This window comes from Pezoporus flaviventris, unplaced genomic scaffold, assembly GCF_033815535.1.
Source record: "Pezoporus flaviventris isolate CSIRO_AGI_PZ_B2104156 unplaced genomic scaffold, CSIRO_AGI_Pfla_v1 ptg000045l, whole genome shotgun sequence".
NCBI lineage: Eukaryota > Metazoa > Chordata > Aves > Psittaciformes > Psittacidae > Pezoporus > Pezoporus flaviventris.
The window spans coordinates 5626058-5647910 of NW_026892593.1; the positions used below are offsets into that span (position 1 = coordinate 5626058).

General features: G+C 36.7%; 1 protein-coding gene across 8 annotated transcripts in view; it reads left to right on the plus strand.

Moving 5' to 3' along the window:
* Positions 1-21853, plus strand: part of PCLO (piccolo presynaptic cytomatrix protein) — a 354829-nt gene that overhangs the window by 210169 nt on the left and 122807 nt on the right. For all 8 annotated transcript variants that reach the window (XM_061467286.1, XM_061467287.1, XM_061467291.1 and 5 more), the window contains exons 8-9: positions 4570-4718; positions 10168-10249. In XM_061467286.1, the coding sequence (XP_061323270.1) occupies positions 4570-4718; positions 10168-10249 (231 nt within the window). The remainder of the gene's footprint in view (positions 1-4569; positions 4719-10167; positions 10250-21853) is intronic.

Genomic DNA, 21853 nt, shown 5'->3' on the forward strand with positions numbered 1-21853 from the left:
TAGAGCTTAACATGATAGCAAAATTACATTCTAAGTATGGTTTGTTGAAAGCATCCAGTCACGTGAACTTCTGTGCATTCCGAATTGTGATGATGTAAGATAACTTGTTCTTTGGATGGTGCAAGACAATCTCATCCTTCAATAAACTTGTATAAACTACTTTACTTCTAATGATGGATTATGCAGCACAGCTGGTTTTATATGCACCCCATGCAAATGTCTGCCAAATAAGCACAAGAGTTTATCTCACTTAGGTTTATGAAAGGGATCTTTCTGATGTATTATAAATGCAATTAAAAATGTTTCTTCTGAGTAAGTATAGCAGAATGTTAAAGCTGATGTTGAGTACTAAATAGCTGCAAAATATGTGTCAGTTTTGTTTGAGTCAGTTCAGATTTAATATATTCTAGATTGTTTAAAAATCATAAAGACAGTTTGAAAGAAAATGAAATTAAGATGTTCAAAATTGTATGCGCTCCCTTAACTTTTTCTTATATGTATTACTGCACAATAAAAGCAACTTTGCATGCGCCATATTGTCTGTAAATGGCAGTGATTGTCTCAAAAGACACATTTGCATGATTATGAAGTAGAATGGTTTATTTTTCAGGTTTATATTAACCTCCATGTTCTTTATTGCATTATGGCTTTTTTACATATGCTGAATTTTTCATAAACATTACAAAACTGAATATATTTGCCTTCCTTGATACTACAATATATTGAAGAGTTTTGTTCTGTAAGTTTCTTTTCTTATTTCTTAGATATTTACAACCCCGTCATGAAGTCTGTGTTTCAGGGAAGATTCAGGATCATCAGCTTTTTATCAGAAGCTTAAGTGTTTTTACTGTTCTTAAATTCTTAGCACACACAGTCCTATAATTAAATCTGAAGGCAGTTGAGAGGAACCCCATAAGCCACAATTCATATCCTTCTTAAATAAGTAGGTGTTACCTTGTCTCAACAGTAGTTGTCGTCCTAGGTCACATTGTGAGACACAGGACTTTTCCTCCTGAAAACTTAAGGAAAACCAAACTGTACACACAAAAAAAAAAACCAAAAAAACAACAACAAAAAAAACTATTTGGTGCTATTCTGCCACAGATAAACAGGGCATAGCAAATTCTATTTGTGTAGAGTGCATTATATTTGTTGCATATTTGTACAAGGAATCCATGTTACATTTTAGGTTGAACATGTTTTAGTTTTAAATTAGTCTCTGATTAGTTGCAGTCTCTTAGAAGTACTATAATTGAATTCACATGTTCATTATTAGAATGAATACCCTGAATACCAGGGTTTCCACTTTTACAATATTTCTCTACTTCCTGTCAAGCTTTTGTTTCTTTAGAAGTATCTTATTTTTGCTCCATTTTGTGTAAAGTCTTGGGAAATCAACACACTTCATAACATTATTTTCAAATATGCTGTATAATAGCAAGTAACTTGAATTGAGAAACATTCATATAATTTGGATGTAAGATAAAAAAATCTTCCAAAGAAACAATTCCAGTTCTTCAGAAGGATATGACCTTCTTTTCTCTGTACAGTACTTTGCTCTTAGTGTCCTGACAGTGGAAAACTCTTGCATGGTGTTGATGAGATTTTATTAAAAGAAATCAATCTTAAGCGCTACCTTAGGAAACCTCTTCTTGAGCTAAAGCTTGAATTTTCATCTTTAGAGACCTTTAAAAACTAATGTAAGCCAAGATATTAAATTTTAATTGTTTTTCTTCAATTCAAATTGAGAGATATGCTTGACTTTCTGCTCAGTTTTTATAGTCACTTTCCATAATAAATACCAGAAGACAATAGGAATTTAGGACTTTGAGGCCAAAACTACTGTTTTTCACTAGGCACACTTGCATAGCACAACAAATCTTAAAACCGTGCTTCAGCACCTAAGTAGTACCTACAAAAGGATTCCAGACTTCAGCAGGTTAAAAAAGCATTTTTAGTGTTGAAGAAGCACAACATCCAGAGCTTCCCATTGAAAAGAGCTAGCATTTTGAGTTTTGCAACATACAGTGTTTTCTCAGGGTTCCTAGTACCATGGAAGCTCTGATCCACCAAACAGAGCTTTACTAACCCCATACCTGCCACAGTTTCCACAAAATATTAATTAATGTTGGATTGAATAATAACTCTCAAGGATGCTGAAGCTAGCACTCGCTGCTGGTTAGCTGAGAAGATGTAAAATGTATAAAATGTACTCTTTTTCACCTAAAGGATTTTTTTTTCTTTTATATGCTAAATTGTCAATTCTACTTAAACAATTCTTCTAAATTTAGAAATTTAAAATTGAGATATGAAGACATCAAGACATCAACACAGCTGACCCCTTGTAATTTTTCATCTGTGGGATTTAGAATGATCACTATGAGTTCTCTGATCAAGTTTCTTGGTTTCCACAGCCTGGAGTTCAATCTCACCTTGTTAAACTGTGTGTGATTAACAGCAGAGGACCTTATTGACTGCAGCAGGAGTTTCTTACACGTGGAACCATCTGTTTGCATATTGTTAGCCTCAGAAAAAAGGATGTATCCTCCAAGACAGTCAGTGATTCATCTTGGCTGTTCTCAGGTTTCTAGCTAAAACAAATCCCAGTGAATCAAGCCAAAACCAATTCTGTGTGCATGTATATGTGAGTGTGGTGTGTGTTTATATAAAAAAAAAAAAAAACCACACCATATTTCATATAAAATATGCACATTCATCACAGTTTGATAAGTTTGATAAAGGCTGGTCTGAAGTGCAACATGGAATTCTATATGTGCTAGCTTTTCAAAAGAAGAAATTCAGCAAAAGTTATTTTAACTGAACCAGAAGGAAATGACAGCTCAGCTAATGACACAGATTGTGATAGTCAGCATTAGTATTTGGGATCAGGAAAATGCATTAGGTTCTTCATGTAAGCCTCAGCAAGAAGTTATGTCAGGATGAGTTATGAACCAGCCTGCTACTCACAGGCACTAGTCAATTGGCATAACCGTATAAAGCATAAAGGATTTGCATATTAAATCATAATGGTTTATTGAGAGCAATTAATAACTACCCAGACAAGCATCGACCTTTAATAAAATTTCTATTTAATTCATGTATGCTTATCTAAGTAATATTTTCAAACCATTTTGTATTACATTGAATTTATGCACAGTAAAGAAGGAAGAGACTGTATAATATCTGAACCAAGGTTAAGAACTGTCCAAAGGCCTAATATAATACAGAATGTTGTTTTAAACACATGCAAAATATTATTTTTTAAAACTATGCAAATATATTGATCCTTTTTGGGGGGAAATCTAATAAAATAATAATGAAAACCCAAAACTTTTTATTTTTCTCCTGTTAAACATTTTCTAATTATTTGTTAAACCATCTAGATTGTTTCCTTTAACAACTAAAACCAGAAGATTATGCACAGCACCGTTTTTCATTTTAAATTCTCTTCTGTGTCATGAAACAATTGTGTTCACTCATGTTACTATAGCAACAACTGACCTTATTTAAGGTTTGCAATTTTTGGTGGTTTTGATGAAACAAATATTGTCTTTCTCTGAATTCCAAATTTATCTTGCTTATTAAAGCATAAAATTAAAACTTTCATCACAGTCTAATTAAATGCACATTGTTTTGATTGTCACTGATGGACAACATAGATAAAAATCTGTATACTGTATAGTGGAAATATTAAACACATAGAAGCTGATTCTGATCTAAATGGAGTGAAACCTGTCAATTCACCCAATCAGTAGTAGGCATAAGTATGTGTATTTGCAAAACAGATTTCAGTGAAATGGTATTACACACAAAAGTGTCTCTAACACAGTAGGTTTTATACAGGTTTAAATCTGATCCAAGTATAAGCACATTAGTTTTACAGAATCATTGCAAAAAGAACATTCTGGCTAACTTTCCACACATAAAGGTTCATACTGCAATATCAGGGGATGAAATTCAAAATAAGAAGACTTGCAATATTTCTGCTTAGAATTATAAAGAGTATAGATTTCTTCATATCTTCTTGCTTTTGGGATGATACTGATTTTATAAAGGAGTCTCTATTTTCTGCTAAGTAGCTCTAGAGTATTTCCAAAATATTTTGAACAATATTCAGTTCAGAATTTTGGAAATTAATAGAGATTGGGTTTGAGGGCTGGTTTGGGGGTTTTGTGGTTTTTTTGGGTTGGTTTGATTTTTATTTTTTTTCCCTTAGCCTACTGCAAAGTAACTAATTTGACTCATTTCTTTCATCAAACATTTTAGAGATGTGTGAAATCTGCAGTGTGTTAATCAGCTGCCAGAAGGAAGGAAAAGGCTATAGCACTGAGCAGTGGGTTTCTTCTGGTATTTAATACCATAGTTTTGACAGAAACAGAACCTTCTCACTTTGCCGTATCACTTACACCTAAATTATGCCTGAGTTCAATGTCTCAAGTCTCGCCTGTAACTTTGCTTTAGCTGCATGGCCAATCGGTGACCACTATGCATGTTTGCTATGCGCAATGCACATTATTGCCTATGCCCACCACTGGATCAGAACATTTGACCTGTCCTTGGTTTTCAAAGCCTATCATCTCCGTCGTGAAGAAACAGATTGGTTTGACAAGCCCAGGGAGTCTCGTTTGGAGAATGGACATCCCCTTGACAGAAGGCTGCCAGAGAAGTTGTCCCACTCCCGACCACCAAGTCAACATCAAGATCAAATAAGCTGTCAAGTAAGCCATGCCTTTACTCTTATGAAAGTTCAACAATTTAATCATGCTGTACAAGTGTAGGGACTACAGGTTTAATCAAATTCCAGCTGCATTCAACTGAAGAGCTGTTGAACCTGTATTTGTCATCGCTACTTGATCATAAAATTAGAGCCTACAATTTGTCTACAATTCAGTATTAATTTTGCAGGTTGTCCTTTGATTTTTGAAACATAACTGAAAGCAGTAAATCTGCTAACCAGAACTATCTATACATTCAGTTCTGTGTGGTACCGTGTAAAGTCTCTGCAGCAGAAAATTGTTGTGGAAGGAGAAGCTTTACAACAGTTCTGTCCTCATCTGTTTCCATCCAGGTTAGCTACTGTCATTCACCCACTGGTATGAAATAGTGTGTCTGCAGAAGGGAGAAATACCAGGTCTCACCAACTGTGTGTCATCTGCTTTGTCAAAATGTTAGTCAGAGCTAGTGTACATTAAATACCTTCAGTAAACATATTTTTTTGACATAACTTAAAAAAATAAACCCAACTATTACCAGATGGATCCACAAATTAAATTACTTTAAGACAAGAGAAAAAGGCTCAGGGCTGTTTCAGAAAGTTTCATTAGCTCCACACTAAATTCTGAAAGTAAAACACTTAGCAATAGAAGCAAGTAGATCAGTATTAACATCTCTATTTTTTACAATTCATGTTAAAGCTCTCAAGAAAAATTATTTTCAGGCCAATGAGTGTGCTGAGGTAAAGTAAACTCTCCCTAAAGGCTTTTTCAGCCCTGCCTCTTCTGTAACATAAAAGTTACTGAATTCACTGTCCTGTGACTCCTGCCTGTATCCACAACTCAGTTCTGCAGAGAGCTGTGGTGTCCAAGCATAATATAATGCTGGATTCTACATCCAGACTATCTGAACAGGTCCGCCTTATCCCAGAGCTTTCTCTGTCAAGAGACTTTCCTGAAATCAGTTAGGAGGATGATTTCCTAGTTAGCATAACAATTAAGCCATTGCTACTCCTTTAATATCCCATACTAAGCATAAACCAGGCACAAAAGGAAGTATTTGCATCAGTAGTACTAATCTGCTTCTAATGTATCAGTCCATGTTTCCAAACATGGAAACACATTTATTGACTGTAAATTTGCCATTTGTATTTTATCCTTTGTAAAAAATGTATTTTACTAACCACTAAGATATTTGTATTCCAGAAGGTTTTGTTTTACATGTGTGAAATATCAAAATTCTTACTACATGAAATCAGAACTGCTTATCCCAGAGAGCTTGTACAACTAAAGGTAATAAATAGAGCACAGCCCCGTACTTTTGGGGCAAGAATGCAATGGAGTGACAAGCCTGAACTTCCAGGTTTTATATAACCTAGTCGATTATGTGCACATACTGTATTATCCATATTAAAATATATTTGTTTCTATAGCAACTTCTGTGGAGCTACACAGTATTCTTAAATCACATTAAATTGCAGCGCAGTTTAGTATCTTAATAGCTGTTTCCCAATATAGTGATACTGAACTGCTTACTTAAGGATGATAAACATGGTTTAAACCTAATCAATACATAATCTATTACAAATTTATCACTGATTCCCTGTTGACATCAACAGTTTGCTTAGTCACTGCCAGTTGACCAGCAACTTCTTTAAATCTCCAATCAGCAAAGCTTTTTTTTATTATTATTTTCTGTGAAAATCATTTTACATCCTGAACTAAACTGACTGTTTCTAACAGGTTGGAAGGAACAGTAGGAGGAAGTGCCAGGGGAGTAAGTCATCATTACAAGGAGATGGACAGTGAGAGTATATTAACAGGAGATAAGTAGCTTCACTGTAAGGGGTTTTAAATTCAGAACTTCCAGTGATCGTAAGTGGGACATTTTAATGAATAATAAAAACCAGACTCATCATGATACCAGTGTATTGTCAACAGTTCACTTTGGCAACAGTTTCCGAATAACAAAAAAGAAGGCAATAACTCTAAAGATGCAACCTTTTGAATGTTAATCCCCGTTTCTAAAGGCCTTCAAAAAATAAATGCTCTTCTTGGTTCATGGGTCTGTACCATTCCCTTGAAACTTAATCTGTGCCTTTCTAGGGAAATTTCTATATTAAAGATTATAAAAAATGGGTCATGAGGTGAGCAGTGGAGTTAAAGTGAGAAAACACGGTTTATGATAGAGAGCCAGAAGGCTACCTGCAAACTTTTGTTCCACATTCTTTAAATCCATCATGCTTAGTTTTGACTGCTTTCCAGCTACCAAGGGAATTTCATTCCTGTTTGTAGTATACTAGTTTCTCTCTTTGAGCTTGGAGGGAGAAGGCATTTTCTGATTTAGATTCTGTAGAAATATGATGAGAAATGGGACATTTCCAAATTTAGTGTAAATGATAAAATACCTACTCTAATAAGATTAGATGCCCCCTCACTGTAATTCAAGACAGAATTTAGCGGGCCGTTTCTCATATTTGGTCACTCAGAAATGTTGTTCTCACTGCATGCCAGAATGACTTCGAAATCAAAAGTCAAGAGTCAATGTACTGACTGAATTGCAGAAGCAAAGGCTGCTCTGCAACTGATTAATGAGCAGGAACATTGTATTTGTTAAGCTTTTCTTTAATGCTTCTTTTGCAAAATGTCTGAATCATCAGGGATCTATCGGGAAAGATAACTTTCTACCTTTAGGATTCCTAGCGAACTTGACATTCGTGCTCTGCAGAGGACATGATGTAGTGATTCAAAGGGGCAGAATTAACGTAGTTATGGAAATTCTTGATACCCTCTTCCACAGGTCTTGTACTCTCATACAAGTACCTATGATACTCAGAAATTAAATAAGTAATGTGTAACTCATCATCTTGACATCTTGTTCCTGGATACCTAACTCAGGTAAATTTTCCCTCGGAGACTGTATTTCCTAAAGGACTACAACCAGGAGCAGCTGCTGAGACTTACCTTATCAGGCCCTGTATAATATGTTGGTGGAAGAGGAGCAACACCCTTTAAAACCAGAATGGTCCAAAGACCATTTAACATATTATAGCTGGTACTGTGGTCTTTGCCCAGAATACTAAAATGCACTTTATGCATTTTATCTCTTAAATACAGGACTAAAGAAATTTATTCTTCTTAATTGTCCTCCTTACCTAATAAAGTTTCCTTACATGAGTCTTCCATAATGTTTCCTTTTCAGACAAAATATGTAAAGACAATGAAGGGAAACTAAAGTGCAAGTTTAAACTGTTTTTCTGTAACAGTGTTAGAAAACCTCAGCACATTTATTTGCCATTCATTCCAACTTTTGGAGAGGCTTTGATCCAGCTCATAACATGAAACACATGACCAGAGCTTAAATTCCTGGAGGAAAAAATTTAGACTCGTTTAACTCACTGGGATGAAACCGCCAAGGGCCTACTGAGTAACAAGCTGAATAGTCAGATAGAAGGGCCTCCTGGCATATATCCAGAAGAGAAATCAGCTTTAGTGAAAGTTAGATGTGAACAATTGGAAGCACAAAGTATTTTGTGTTCTAAAGGTTTTCAAATATACTACTAAATTATCCAGAAAAAAAAAAAAGTAACTATTCTTTGCATTATCTGTTTACAGCAGCCATGTTTTTTTCCATTTATTCTGCCACATAACTTTCTGAAGGTAAACGCCTAATGAAATGTTCAGTTTAAGTACTGATTCCCACTAACAATAAAAAATAAAATGATACCCTGAATACTAATAAACTTTAATGCTTTTATTCATACCTATCCTAATGACCAAGATTTAAACTTACCATAAAATTATGGAAGTGAATGTAATGAGGAAGTGATAGACTAAAGAAGGAGACAGTCTATATTTTCTGAAATATTTGTCAGCAATCATGCACAATATAGCATTGAATATTCTTGGATTATTATTTATGCCAAAACCAAATCTTGCTAAAGGCAGATAAGATACAGCAATTAAAAACGATGTGAAGTATATGACCTGCAGTGTTCTTCAGTTAAATTGAACTGCTCGCAGCAAAATAGATCTGAGCTAAGGATCTGTTCAAATGTGTTCATGTGCTTCTCTTGTTACATTATTTTGTATTTCTTTTTATTTAATTAAAAATAAAATTAGATGCATTCTTCCAGATATTTTACAATTGTGTGTAAGCTACAAGTGATAAATACATTATTTTTGCTGTTAAATTACACTCGCTGAGTTTCTGACAATATCATTAGAAACATGACAGTGTCCCTATGCATTAATAAGCATGGAAGTCTCATGGCACTTCGTACACTTCTGGCAATATTAGACCCAATGTTCTGGCAAAATTCAGTGGTAAATCCTGAAGTCTGTCTTGTCTCGTGTTCTGATTTATTCTGGAGTACACATCCTCTATCAAATGCATGATCTCTTTAATGTCTAAGACTAATTACAGTCCATACTGCTCTCAGTGTGTTACGGGAGGATTTCAGCCTTCTAGATACAATGTCATCCATTGAATAAGAAGATGAATTACCACAATAGATGTATAAACTCTTCTGCTCACTGTAGGATTAAGATAAATGAGTCACTTGACTTCTTTTCTTCCCCTCCCATCACTTCTGTGTGCTATCCACTAACATCATAAACACTCTAGGGCAAAAGCTGGGTTTGAAGTGCTTAGTTCAGGAGGAGCTTAATCTCTTTAAGTGCTACTTAAATATAAATAATAGTAATAAACTCTTGGCACAGAATGCTGATACACTCAGCTGCATAACCATGCTGATTAATACTGTCCCACTGGCTCCTTGAATCTGGCTCCCTGACATGGTCCTTCTTGTGCCATTGACTCAGGGCAGTTGGGATCATCCCAGTTGGAAACGTGGCCCTTCAGTGCCTATTGTGGAGTTGCATTGCTTTCAGCTTTCACACTTTCCAGTACCAGCCCAAGTAAATGTTGAAAATTTTCATATAAAATGTAATCCTGAAAGTTTTAGGTTGGGTCTTTCAAAAAGCTTTTGAAATTTGGTAACACGAGGTACATTGGAATATGTGGGTTTGCTGGAACTAAAGCAGTGACTTGTGGCTGTGTACACATTCAACTACCATTTTGTTTAGGTTTGTATGAATAGGATTTTATAATGATTACAGAAGTTATGTTTAATTTCATCTCTTGAACATTGCTTGAGCAAAGGATTAATGTTAAGATGAGCTACAGAAGACAGTGTCAACCTTCTAGTTATTAGGAAGTAAAAATCAGAACTAAAGCCATATTCAAAATGAAGCTAACATTCATTAACCTGCAGAAGGATTTTGCAGTCTGACAAGCGTCTTTAAACTTGGGGGAGTGTTTTGAATTGTGAAGTTGTAATATTTACTTGGATGAAATAAGTTTGTTTGCTTGTTTCTGTTTCAACTGTCTAAAAATATTGATACAATTGATGTTGGTTTATCTTTTTATGACATGCACATTTGTGTTCCTCAGATAAATGGGAAACCCCTGCAGTACATTTTCCCTCATGCAAGGCTCAAACTGCTGAGAGACCCAAAGGATCACACAGTTTCAGGTAAAAAGCAACAACCCTCTACGACACATAATAATTGATTTGATTAGCATGAATCATGCAAAAGATTTCCAGTATTAAAAATAGCTCCTGTGTAATATCAGCAGGGAATACAGTGGTCATTTCAGATCTTGCTGGCTGGTTATAACAGAAAGCAGCAGTGCGGAAAAAAGGTCACAACATCTGTTCAAGACACATAAGCTATACAGACATGAAAAACAGAGGGAAAATCTGTTGTGTTATACATCTGAGCAGTCTGTATTGCTGTTGCTTTTTACATAACTTGATATTCTCTGTATGAGAAGTTTCTGTAAAACAGGCTTGTGTAGGTGTTCAATATGCATAGAATCGAGAATTTTATTCTTTCTGTACTGGAACTTCTCTACAGAGGGGGGGTAGAAGAATAATCAGATCTGTTTTTTTCTGTGCTGTCTTCACATGGAGACATTTATCACAGGACTTCAGATTTATTCTCTTATCCCTAATGCTAAAACAAATGTTCATGTAAGTCTGAGTCTTCTTGCAAACAGATGAAAGTGGCAAAGGTTATATTCATTCACCTCCCAAACTCTGAGCAGGGACACAGTGTGTTGTTTTCACATACGACACTGGAAAAGGCTGCCAGTTCCAAGGTCTAGCACAGGTAAGGTCTGTCTGCGTGAGCTTTTAGAGTTTCACTCTTTCTCACATCTAATACTGATAAGGAATTCAGAGGTTTTTTAATATGCTGTTTGTCTTTCAGAGGTGCATGCTTTGTCCTGAAGTTGTCAGGCTTTCTTTTAACTCACTTAAAAAATTCTAAGAGTTTGTTTCAAACTGTTCCTCCCAGAAGTAATTACCAACTGCCAGCTCTGTTATTCCCTAGAGCATTAAGGAGAAAGTGGCATAAACTCACTTGAATTGCTAAATACTGATTTCACAGGTTTTCTGGCAGTAAAATCTTCCATCTCCAGTATCTGCCTCATATTTAGGGTGTTAAACGAATGTTCTCTGTATATTAGGGGGTATTTTCTTGCTAGTCAGCCTCATACCCACTGATGATTGCAAGATACAGAGAGACCCCTCTGCCCGTCCATCACAGCCTAAGAGCAGCCACTGGGTCCACTGCTGTGTCATGTCAGCCTCCACTGCTCCAGGGCCCTTGCAGTTCAGAGGAGCTTCTTGGCATCCCAGTGTAGATCCTTGCCCTGCAGGGCAGTGAGTAATACTGTGATCCAAGCTGGTCTTTTACTCAAAATCAAGTGGAAAAGCAACCACACAACTGTGTATAGCTCATGATTTATTTTACTGAAGGCCTGCTCTTCTATGTAAAGTTATTTACCTTTACGCAATGTGAAATGCCTGTTCCAAATTCTCCACCAGCTCTTTGCTGGCAACCATGGCAACATGGTGTGCATCAGGGTAAATGCCTTGTAAGCAATGTCTGGAAAACCAAGGTGTAGATATTGACTTCCCATTTACTAATGCCCTGCACAACATGCCATCACATAGGATCAAGTATTTACTCAGAATCCTTCTAAGGTTGCATAACCCACACTGAGATTGCTCACTGCTGTAGCTATGTTATGTTCTACCTAAATTCTAATTGAAGTAAACAAGCTTGGCTATTTGTCTACAAGCTGCAAACATACTTTTGGTTTTTAGTCCAGAGCACCCTTGCATACCTTCAGTCATACATCTGTATGATGCACATACAGATTTTTCTACAAATATGAAAAGGCTTAAATGCAGATTGCACAGAAAAGAGCCAAAGCTGGCATAGGGTACCAACAAGGAGTATCTGAACTAGAAGAAACTGTACTTTTCGCTCTTGATTTTGTACCTCCTTTCCTCCCCCTTCTCTCAGTGTCTGAAGATTAAAGTACCAGAAATTCTCTTTAACTGTGCAGTGCTTTCTAATTAGCCTTCAGCTTTCCAAATGACCTTTCCAGAACCAAACATGTTTTATTTCACTTTGTAAAAAATTGACTTTTGATTTAACATTATCTGCAAACTAATAGCAAGTATCTTTGTTTATTAACCAGAGGCAGACTTAGAAATCTATTATGCAGCAAAAGGTACCTAAAATATTGGTAGATGAAACAATATATACTCATACCACCATAGCAACCTCACTACAAGATTATTGGACATTCATCTATATGCCATGGTTGGTTGTTAGGCTGGCTGGTTTCTTTCTCTTCCTTTTGTTTCTTTGTTTCTTCCCTTCCTCTGTGTTTTTCCTCTCCCTCTCTTTCTTATCAAGAGTACCAAAATGAAGTATTGAGTAATTTTAATTGTTTGCCTTATACTTGCTGCATAGGCACAGGAAGAGTGTATGTTAAAAAACTCACCCACCCTCAATAAAAATCACATGGGGAATCATATCTCTGAGAGAACAGCCAGTCACTGCCTGGGTGACAATGGGAGTCTCTGTTGCAACCATCCTTTCAGTAGCATCTTGTATCAGACAAGACTCCCTGAGCTGTTGTGTTGCTGGAGTCTTGTCATCTGGGCTGTGGTCCTGGGGGACTACAACAGCATATGCATCATCAATTGTCTCTGATTATCTTATGGTAGGTAAAAAACACAAAACATCCTCTGTTTTAGCTGTGCACAGAAACCTGTCTTGCACGATCATTTCTGCACATGCGAGAACAGTCTCTACTGGTGATTTAAATGATCTATGTGCAGTTTGGTCATTTCAGCAGCAGGAGCTGCCTGGGGAGATGCCTGAGACTGGCAGGTTCTCTTCTCAGGGAATTGCTGAACATATCTTACATATACAAATAGTGTACCTTAATTGGCATGTGCACAGCATGAGCTACATGGGGATATCTCCCAAACTGTCCACAGTTCCCAGTAAATCCTGTAACTATTGATCAGCTTCCTTGCTAGGAAGCTAGATAGTGGTTCAGACCATCAGCACACCTCACTAGGGAGTCCTGGGCCAGGTGTAACTATAGGGCAAGGATGAATTTCATCCCAATATCACCATTATAATTTGAATTCCATAGATCTAATCACATATTTACCATGGTAGAGGTTGCTGTGTGATTATGGATCTAGAAACTGTCACATCATGAATATCAGTTATAAGAACAGTCCCAAATAATTTAAAATTCAGGCTGTATCACTACATATTACGTGCAGACGCATTCTGTTTATTTGTTTTCTTGGTTAATGAAAACTGTCTCTGAGGTACAGATGCCTTTGATGCCTCTTACATAGTCTGGCATAATTTTGCACACAAAAACATTTACTGCAAATTTTAGCATGTGAATGAGGTGTTTAAAAAACGAGGAACCAGGCCAAAATTTTGATGGCAAGAGAGTAGCTCTGAATGTAAAATAGATGTGTACTTACTAGCTGGCCACTCTCTTAAGGGTTCTTGTTTCTTTAGCATATGCCATCATCTGAACTCTCAGCTCTTCTAATCAAGGTATGCAATGTCCCTGTCTCAGGCAACAGTGATAGATACAGAGAATTGCAAAGGATTTTCTCTGTGAACATTGACTGATAATTTGCAATTATATTGTTTTAAAGAACTGGCATCATGATTATTTTGAGGTGCCAAAGCAATGATGGCAGTGATCAATGAATGATCATATAGCAGTATTTAATGCTCCAGAAACTCACTGTTTTCACTGAGAATCCCATGTTCCTTTTGGATCATGTAGAGTAGCAGCATAAGCACCGTTTTATACTGCTAGTAATTTTTCTTCTTTTTTTTAACATGTCATCATAGTTATATTTGAAAAAGTGAAGTGAGGACTTGGCTATCGAAGTTAATGAAAGCGTTGGCAATACCTTTGGAATGCTGCAAAAATAAAAAACTTAACATTGAGTTGTTTCTGGTCAGAAAGCTGTTTAGGTGCACTCTTTGAAAACCCAACAAGGCAGACACATCTCAGTAGGAATATAGGCACAATGAGCACACTCAGTTAAAGGCAGTGTCTGCTGCTTTGCCTCACTGAGTCACAAGTAATTCTTCCTTTTCCAAAGGTAAGATATTCTGTGTTTCAGCAAAATGTACCTTTGAGCAGCCAGACTGCCCATTTTGTGGAACATTCTCTTCAATTCTGTTTAAAAAAAAAAAAGGCAAAGAAGCAATTCAGAAAAAGCTGTGAACTTTATAGTGGAATAAAGAAGAGAATTAGGCTGTGGGTAGAAGACTGCAACCCTAATCTTCACTTCAGCAGTGATGTCAGTGAAACTGCTAAAAGGATGACACGGTAGATGTAACACTGCACACACGTCAGAGCTGCCTCATACTCTCCATAAGGTTTATTATTTTCTGCACACAACACGACACTTCTGCATCATGCCAGCTCATGGGTTACTTATCCGGAGAGAGGGGAAAAGTGTTTGAAATTTTCCTATGTCAAGCCCTTACTGCTGTAGGGAAAATAACACTATATTTAGGGTTCTTTCAGCTGTGAGTTCCTCAAATACAGATCTTACAGCAAAATGCTGAAGTGCAGTGCATACATGATTACTAATCAATTAAAAAAAGACCACATTGAATATAATCACAGCCTGTGTTGAGTATGATATAGCAAAGGCAGAGGGTGAGAACTGTAACCCACCTCTTGCTCTCATACTCTCTTCTTAGAGGATTACTTACCCTTTCTCTTTGGTTTAATGGTGTGAAGACTGAGATAATACTTTGCACACAAGAATAATACCCCCCTCTGACACTCACTTGTCACTGGGGAAGGATTTAATCCTTAATTAACATTCATCATTCCCTCAGCCACTCTTTATCAGACATGTGGCATAGAAGGTAAAACCCCATAAACAGAAAGGGGCTGCTGTTACAGTGAAGCAACATCAGAGATTTTCAAATGAAGTCATATGGCAGTGAGGACATGAATGGAAATAAAGGGAAGGAGTGATGTCTGCTTGTGTCTTTACAACAATATTAGATTTTTCGTACCATTCAGCTTTTCTAAATTAAAAAAAAAAACAAACAACAAAAACACAACAAGAAACAAAATGCATTTTTTGTATTTGTTGGAAACAGTTTTGTAGAGATACAGACCATATATTCCGTATTTATGTGACTTCTCTCTACATTAACTAAATTTGAAAAGCACTAGTGTGTGTATTTAAAATACGTTCTATTAGCCCTTTCTGGCAGCTCGGTTGTTATGCATTTTTCACTGTATGAACATTTGTTGAAGGATGTGTAATGAGGTCTGAAGATGAGTGCAGGTAATTGAGAGGGCAATGTGTCTACTGATTATAAAAGTTCAATTGGTTTTCATAGCTCTCATACAGAAAAGGCTGCAGAAACAGATCACTGTAACACTGAAGGTTAGAATTAAGTCAGGCCCCCATGTTCCCATGAAAAGCTATGAGGAAAAATGGCAATTAAGACTGAGATTCACAGAAGCTAAATCAGTAACCTCTCTGTTTCGGACATAAGTAATTCAGGTCAGCACTTTCTCATGAAGAACTAGAAGACATTCAGGGACACAGATCATTGGTGAGACAATTTGTCAAGGATATTAAAAAAGTTCATAATGCAGAAATGTCAATTTAAGGTTTCACTTGACAGGTGAGGCATACGTTATTGTAATGACTCTCAGAGGAAAACAAAGACCCTGTGCTCTCTTCATACTGGCTATCAAAAATATGCCTGGGTTTATTAATTACACTAGAACGAGGCAGAGACAAAGGTCAATTAATAGAGGGTTGAAATAGTTTAAATAAACCACCTTTTGGATATGTCTATTTTCCTCAATTATAAAGGGAGCATGAGGTGACTAATTTAGACAACAATTGTTGTTTGTGGACATCTTACATTAGATGACATGAACAGGTACAGCTTCTGTGCATGGAAGTTATAGATTAAAAGACTTGTAGAGGACTGATTGTCTAAAGAACCACATTGCCCCTCATCATCAAGAGACAAATTCCTGTTTGAGTTGGATGTGCTTTCCAGAGCAGGGTGCTTAACAGTTTGAGAATGATTGCCTTCCATTTACAATTTACTTAATCCCATATTTGTACAGGTCTTTGAAGTGCATTAGTTGTATACTCTCAGGCAATCTGGATGCAGGATGACTAAGGTTAGGATGCTCTGATTCTGCAGGTCACTGACTCAAAGAAAATATTCCTCATGGGCTGGCAGGGTGCTCTGAGGTTCTGATTGTCTCATAGCATCATTGCACCAAGCTAACTAAGGTGCAGCATTTGTCAGGTGAAATCTCTGTTCTTCATTATCTGTATTTGTGATTTATTTTTTTTTTAACTGTAGTGTTGTTTACAGGTAATATGCACCCAGTGTCTACATGTTTTTTTGCTGGTTTACTGCAGTAAAAAATAGTTGAGGGAGGGAGGTTGTCAGCAAAATTTTGTTTCAATAACCTAAAGTTTTCCAGAAAGTGTTCTTGTTCCTGAATAAATCTGTTCATCAAGAAAGGGAGTGAAGCTGATAGTAGACCTCAAGGCTGATGAAGCCCATCTAAGGACAGGCACCCCAAAACTACATGAATTTCCTCCTACACACACACACACACAAAATAACAGCCCCCACTTAGTCACTTCATTGCACATTTTTTTCTAAAGGCGGTACAATTTAAGGAGTTTAAAAGTGTAAGTTATATATCAAAGTGTTAATTTTCATGTTAGATTAGAAATTATCTGTTTTATGTAGAAAAGACTTTTATTTTGCTGCTTGTCTTGGAGAGCAGTAGTCACTGGCTTGAGAATGTACCGTTTTCTCAGAAAAGAATGAAAATTTCCTTCAACAGCTTCTTCTAGTGGGTAGAAAAAATTATATCATTCTCTTGGTACAGAAGTGAAGACTGCAGTGTTTAAAGGAACAAGCTAGGCAGGTAAGTAAATCACATTTACCCCTGTCACAAAGCCCCTGCATTTTGAAGGGCTAATTTCAACAAACAGCAAACTGACTAGTAAATTACTATACACTTTATTCATATACTGTTTTTCTTTTGTAGTATTTGAGTTATTATAAGAAATATTCATTTTGTGGGAGACATCAGATGGGTATATCACAAATAAGATATGGCATACCAAGTCTCCTGAGATTTATACCTATTCTTTAAAAAAAAAGAAAAGCAACTAAAAATCACTTTGTCAACTCCCCCAGTTTAAAATGTGGAAAAGTTATTTTTCTATGTTACTTACTTCTTTCCTTTATTTTATTATTATTATTTTATTACAAGCCTAACCAGGCACAACAGAAGTAACTTCATTACTTAAAAACACAGTTTAAAGCAAATTTAATGAGAAATCCTTAGATACAGTTACTAACCTCATTAAGGAGTGACTGATGTCATCAGGGAAAGAGAATGGGCAGTGAACTGAAGGTCTCAACATGTGTCTTAGTGGACAGTTTCTATTTCCAAACACAAAGCTAGCCTGTATCCACAGATTGAATGCTGTGAGAAATGAACTGTCAAATGGCCACACAATCCTTACCAGGGACAGTCTGTGCTGCAGCTCTGCGATACCTCTTCTAAGAATAAACCAAAAGCTTCTGACTCTGCTGTTGCCAGCCTAGGATCTTTCCCAAGCAATGAGTCAAAAGTTAATTTGAAGTTTAACAACAGAGGAACTACAATTCCTTCACTTATTTTGCGTAATTTATATGAATATTAAGACTTTTTCAATGACTTATACACCAAAGCCAGATTCTGTCATTCTATTTAAGAAAAGAAGGAAAGTTCATTTTTTAAAAAAGACTTAAATTAAAAAGACAGCTATTACTTGTTTTAGATGAATGGGATTTTACAATTTATAGTTCCACAAATCCTTCCACATTCGTTAAAGATATCCAGGCAACACTCTTATTAGTTGATTCCTTTGTGCTGGAGAATCTTTGGGGTGAGATATTCCTTTGGCTTTCCCTCAGGAGGAATTCTCCAGTGTGCAGAGGCTTTCCTGGGGGGCTGTTAAACACAGGTAATATCATTTTTTCTACAGATTACTCAAAATGTTGACCAGGAGTTATCAGTGTTCCCTGTGGCACTCCCCATGGTGTCTCCTGTCCCAGATGAAGTGGTAGAGTGGAGAAGCTTCTATTTAAACATTGTCAACACACATTTGCACAAATATCAAGCATATTTATGCTGCTCTAAACAGTTTATTTTAAAAACATAACCACACCAAACATCAGTTAATTACACAAATAAATTAACAGCTGTCTACAGTTTGTGTGAATCTGTACCATGGCATTAGGCAAAGTTTGTAACACAAGATCCACACACAGAGGCAGTACTAGAGAGAATTTACGTGTTAGACCCTCAAGATTTATCTTGGTATTTTCTTAACAAAATACAGATAACTGCAAAAGCTGGAGATCCTGATGCACGGGTAGACTCCACAACTCGTTAAAGTTGTAAAGTAGGTATGCTTTATTCAGTGCTGAGGTACATGGGGGATTGCTCTTCCAAAGGCATGCACACCCCAGCATTGTTCTCCTCTATATTTATCCTCTAAACTAGTACATACGCATTAGATTACGCAACACACTTATACATATTCATGACCTATTCCCGCTTCCTATTATAATGAGGTAAAAGGTCCTTGCTTGTGTAGTGTCTCCTGGTGGTCATGGGCAAGGGTCTCAAGATGAAGTAAATGAGTCTTCCTTGAACTTTTCACCTCTAGTCATTGTGCATATTCCCTGGTGATTTAGTCATTGTCCAAACCGCAAAGCTGATTTCAGCCAGTTTAGGGGTCCAGAGAGCAGGAACTGAGTTACTGTTCCCTCCCCTTATCAATAGCCTTGGTCCTCCCACCCTGTTCCCGCAAGCACGATAAGCGTTGAGCACGCATTTGTTGAGTAAGCATGAGTAAGCAGTAACATTGTTAAGCAAGCGACTTAACCCTAACCCCCCTGTACATTGGTTAACCCTTCGCATCAATCCTCTTCCAAAATAGCTAAATAAATTCAGTTTTTTTGAGTTTGTCTTCCAAGATGTTAAGATAACTGCTAACAGTCTTTTCCAGTAGATTTCATCCTTTTATGAATCCTAAAAGTTGTGTGAAACGACTGAAGTTATGGTATTGCGGTAAGCTAAGAGGCTCTAGACTTCGGGTATTTTCATACATTAACTTTTAGTCTGGAATTGTGATGTAAAGGTCTGGCTATCTGAGCAGCTAGATGAGTAAACTTTGTTTAGATGGTTGGGTTTTGAGGTCTGTGGTTAATAGGTATGCTTTTCCTGGAGGCAGGTAACAAGTAGAGTGCCACAGAAGACCCTAGGGTAGGACCATTTAATATCTTTATCAGTGACATGGAGGCAGTGATGTAGTACACTCTTATAATATTTGCAGATGACATCAAATTGGGGGAACATGCTTGAGTGCAGGGCTGCCATTCAATGGAACCAAGAGGCAGAGGGATTAGCCAACAGAAACACTGAAGTTGAACAAGTACAAATCCTGCAGCTGGAGAGAAAGAGCCCTGTGCAGTGAGTCAAGCTGGGGACCCACTGGCTGAGTTGCAGTTAGATGCTTTAAAAAACAGTGTCACCATTGCCATATCTTACCTCAGGATAGACCAGCATTCTGCACAGATTGTATGAACTACTGTTTAGTAGGTGACTGGATGAAGTGATGTTTCGGTTTCCTCTTAATTCTGTCCTCCAATTTACCAGCTTTATGAAAAGAATTTATGATAGATACAGCCTTTGTGCTCCCAAATATCAGCACCACGATTACTGGAGAAGTAATGCAAATTAAAGTGAAGGCATGTGTTTCTTCCTTTCTTCTTAGCATGACTTCATATTGGACAAGTCTATGCAGCACACTGGGCAAGATTTTTAGCAGGTGCAATAATTATCACTGTTTATTGAAGGTAGCAAGATTTTCCCAAATTTATTGAACGTAAGAACAGTCTTACTAGGTAAGACATAAGGTTCATTTAACCCTTCATCATGGCTGTGACAGAAGGTATATAAGAATTTAAAGCATGGGTAAACACAGTGCAATATTCTTACAGCTTCCAGTAGTCTGTGATTCAGCCACTTTGTGAAGCAGTGATTGCATTCAATGGAGGACTACTCTTTTGTTTATGCATTATATTATAGCTAGCGCATACATCTATATATCTTATAAATTGTATAATACTATATCCTTTTATATTTACTTTAACTCTGTTGATGTTTCTGAAGTACTAAAGCTGATACAGATGGGAGCATTCAAGACTAACATTTTAATCAAAGAACTTCAGTCAGTCAGTGGCATCTATTGAGACATTGGTGTCTATCAGTAAACAAAAATGAATCTCAGTACCTACAGGTTTCTCATAGATTTAAAGCTACAGTTCACCATAGATGGATGACACCTTAGATTCTGATGTGACAAATCACTCAAAAAGGAGAGATCTGTATCTTGTTTTCAAGTAGATGTAAGGAAGTGCTCCAAGATGCTAATTTGTAAACCACTTTATGATCCTTCAGGATGATAACCAGTGTGCAAATCAGCATAAAGCAGACTTGCAGCTGATATAAATCAATGCTGTCCTATTAAAACAACTAGAATATATCTGAATTTCATAAGCTCAGTATTTGGCTTCATGTGTATTTATGCTTTAATTACCAGTGGCCAAGAAGTGCAATAACTGAGTAGGTTTGATCATGTTTCTGGGAAACAACTTAATTTCAGATAATTTTATTAGAAAGCACCAAAACAATTCTCTGGAGCACAATCTTGAAAGTGTTGTACCTATCTAAACAACCAAACTGTGATATGGAGCAGCATGTTGTGTGTTCTAGAGAATTGCATAGGGACAACAATGCAAATAAAAATTTATCCTGGGTTTTATTATACACATTACTTTTCCTGCTGCTTTCCAAGTGCCTGCTCTAATTTGGTTTTGTTTGCTTTGTCATGTTTCTTTTCCATCTGTTCTCCAGACTTTACAGATTGTTTTATCACAGCTATGATATCTGAATAAATAGTTTGTATTTCTTCATGAGACCTTTAAACCTGAACTCTCCAAAGAGAAGTTGCTGTTGTTTTTTTTGTGCCTGACACTTCTGTTTCATACAGACAATAGAATGTGGTGTAAAACTTTTCCAGCTGATAAGGCCTACCAGCACTCTAGTATATATCTGATCTAGATAAGGCTGGAGGAGGAATGGCAGGGTAAGTCTAGTAAATGAAGTTATGGTCTGTCCCTGTTCACAGCCAAATAGGGTTGGAAGGCTTCTTATTTTTTGATTTGATTGATGTGTTCTCATTGCTGTAGCATGGTATTCTGGCACACTGCAAAATCTTTCATGCCTAGTATCTCTTTTTCATTGTTTATCCTCATGCATTTTTCTAATCCCTACCATTGGATCTTGCCAAAAAATGGCCAACCGTGTTCTTCCTTGCTATGATTCAGTCTTCTGGGTTTGAACTGTGTTTTTGAAAATATTGTTAGAAAGTGATGAAAATTGTATTTGGACTTGTGTATTTTCCTCCCTCAGTAGTATGTCTGCTCATGAGTCTGAAACATAACACTTAATTTACCTTCCATTTCAAACCACTCAGGGACATGTGTTGTAGCCCTCAGCCATACTTCGCAGTTTAAACCCATTTCAGGTTTTTTCCATCTCCTTCTGTAGAGTTTCAAGGCACGTAATCATAAAATCCCAAAATGGT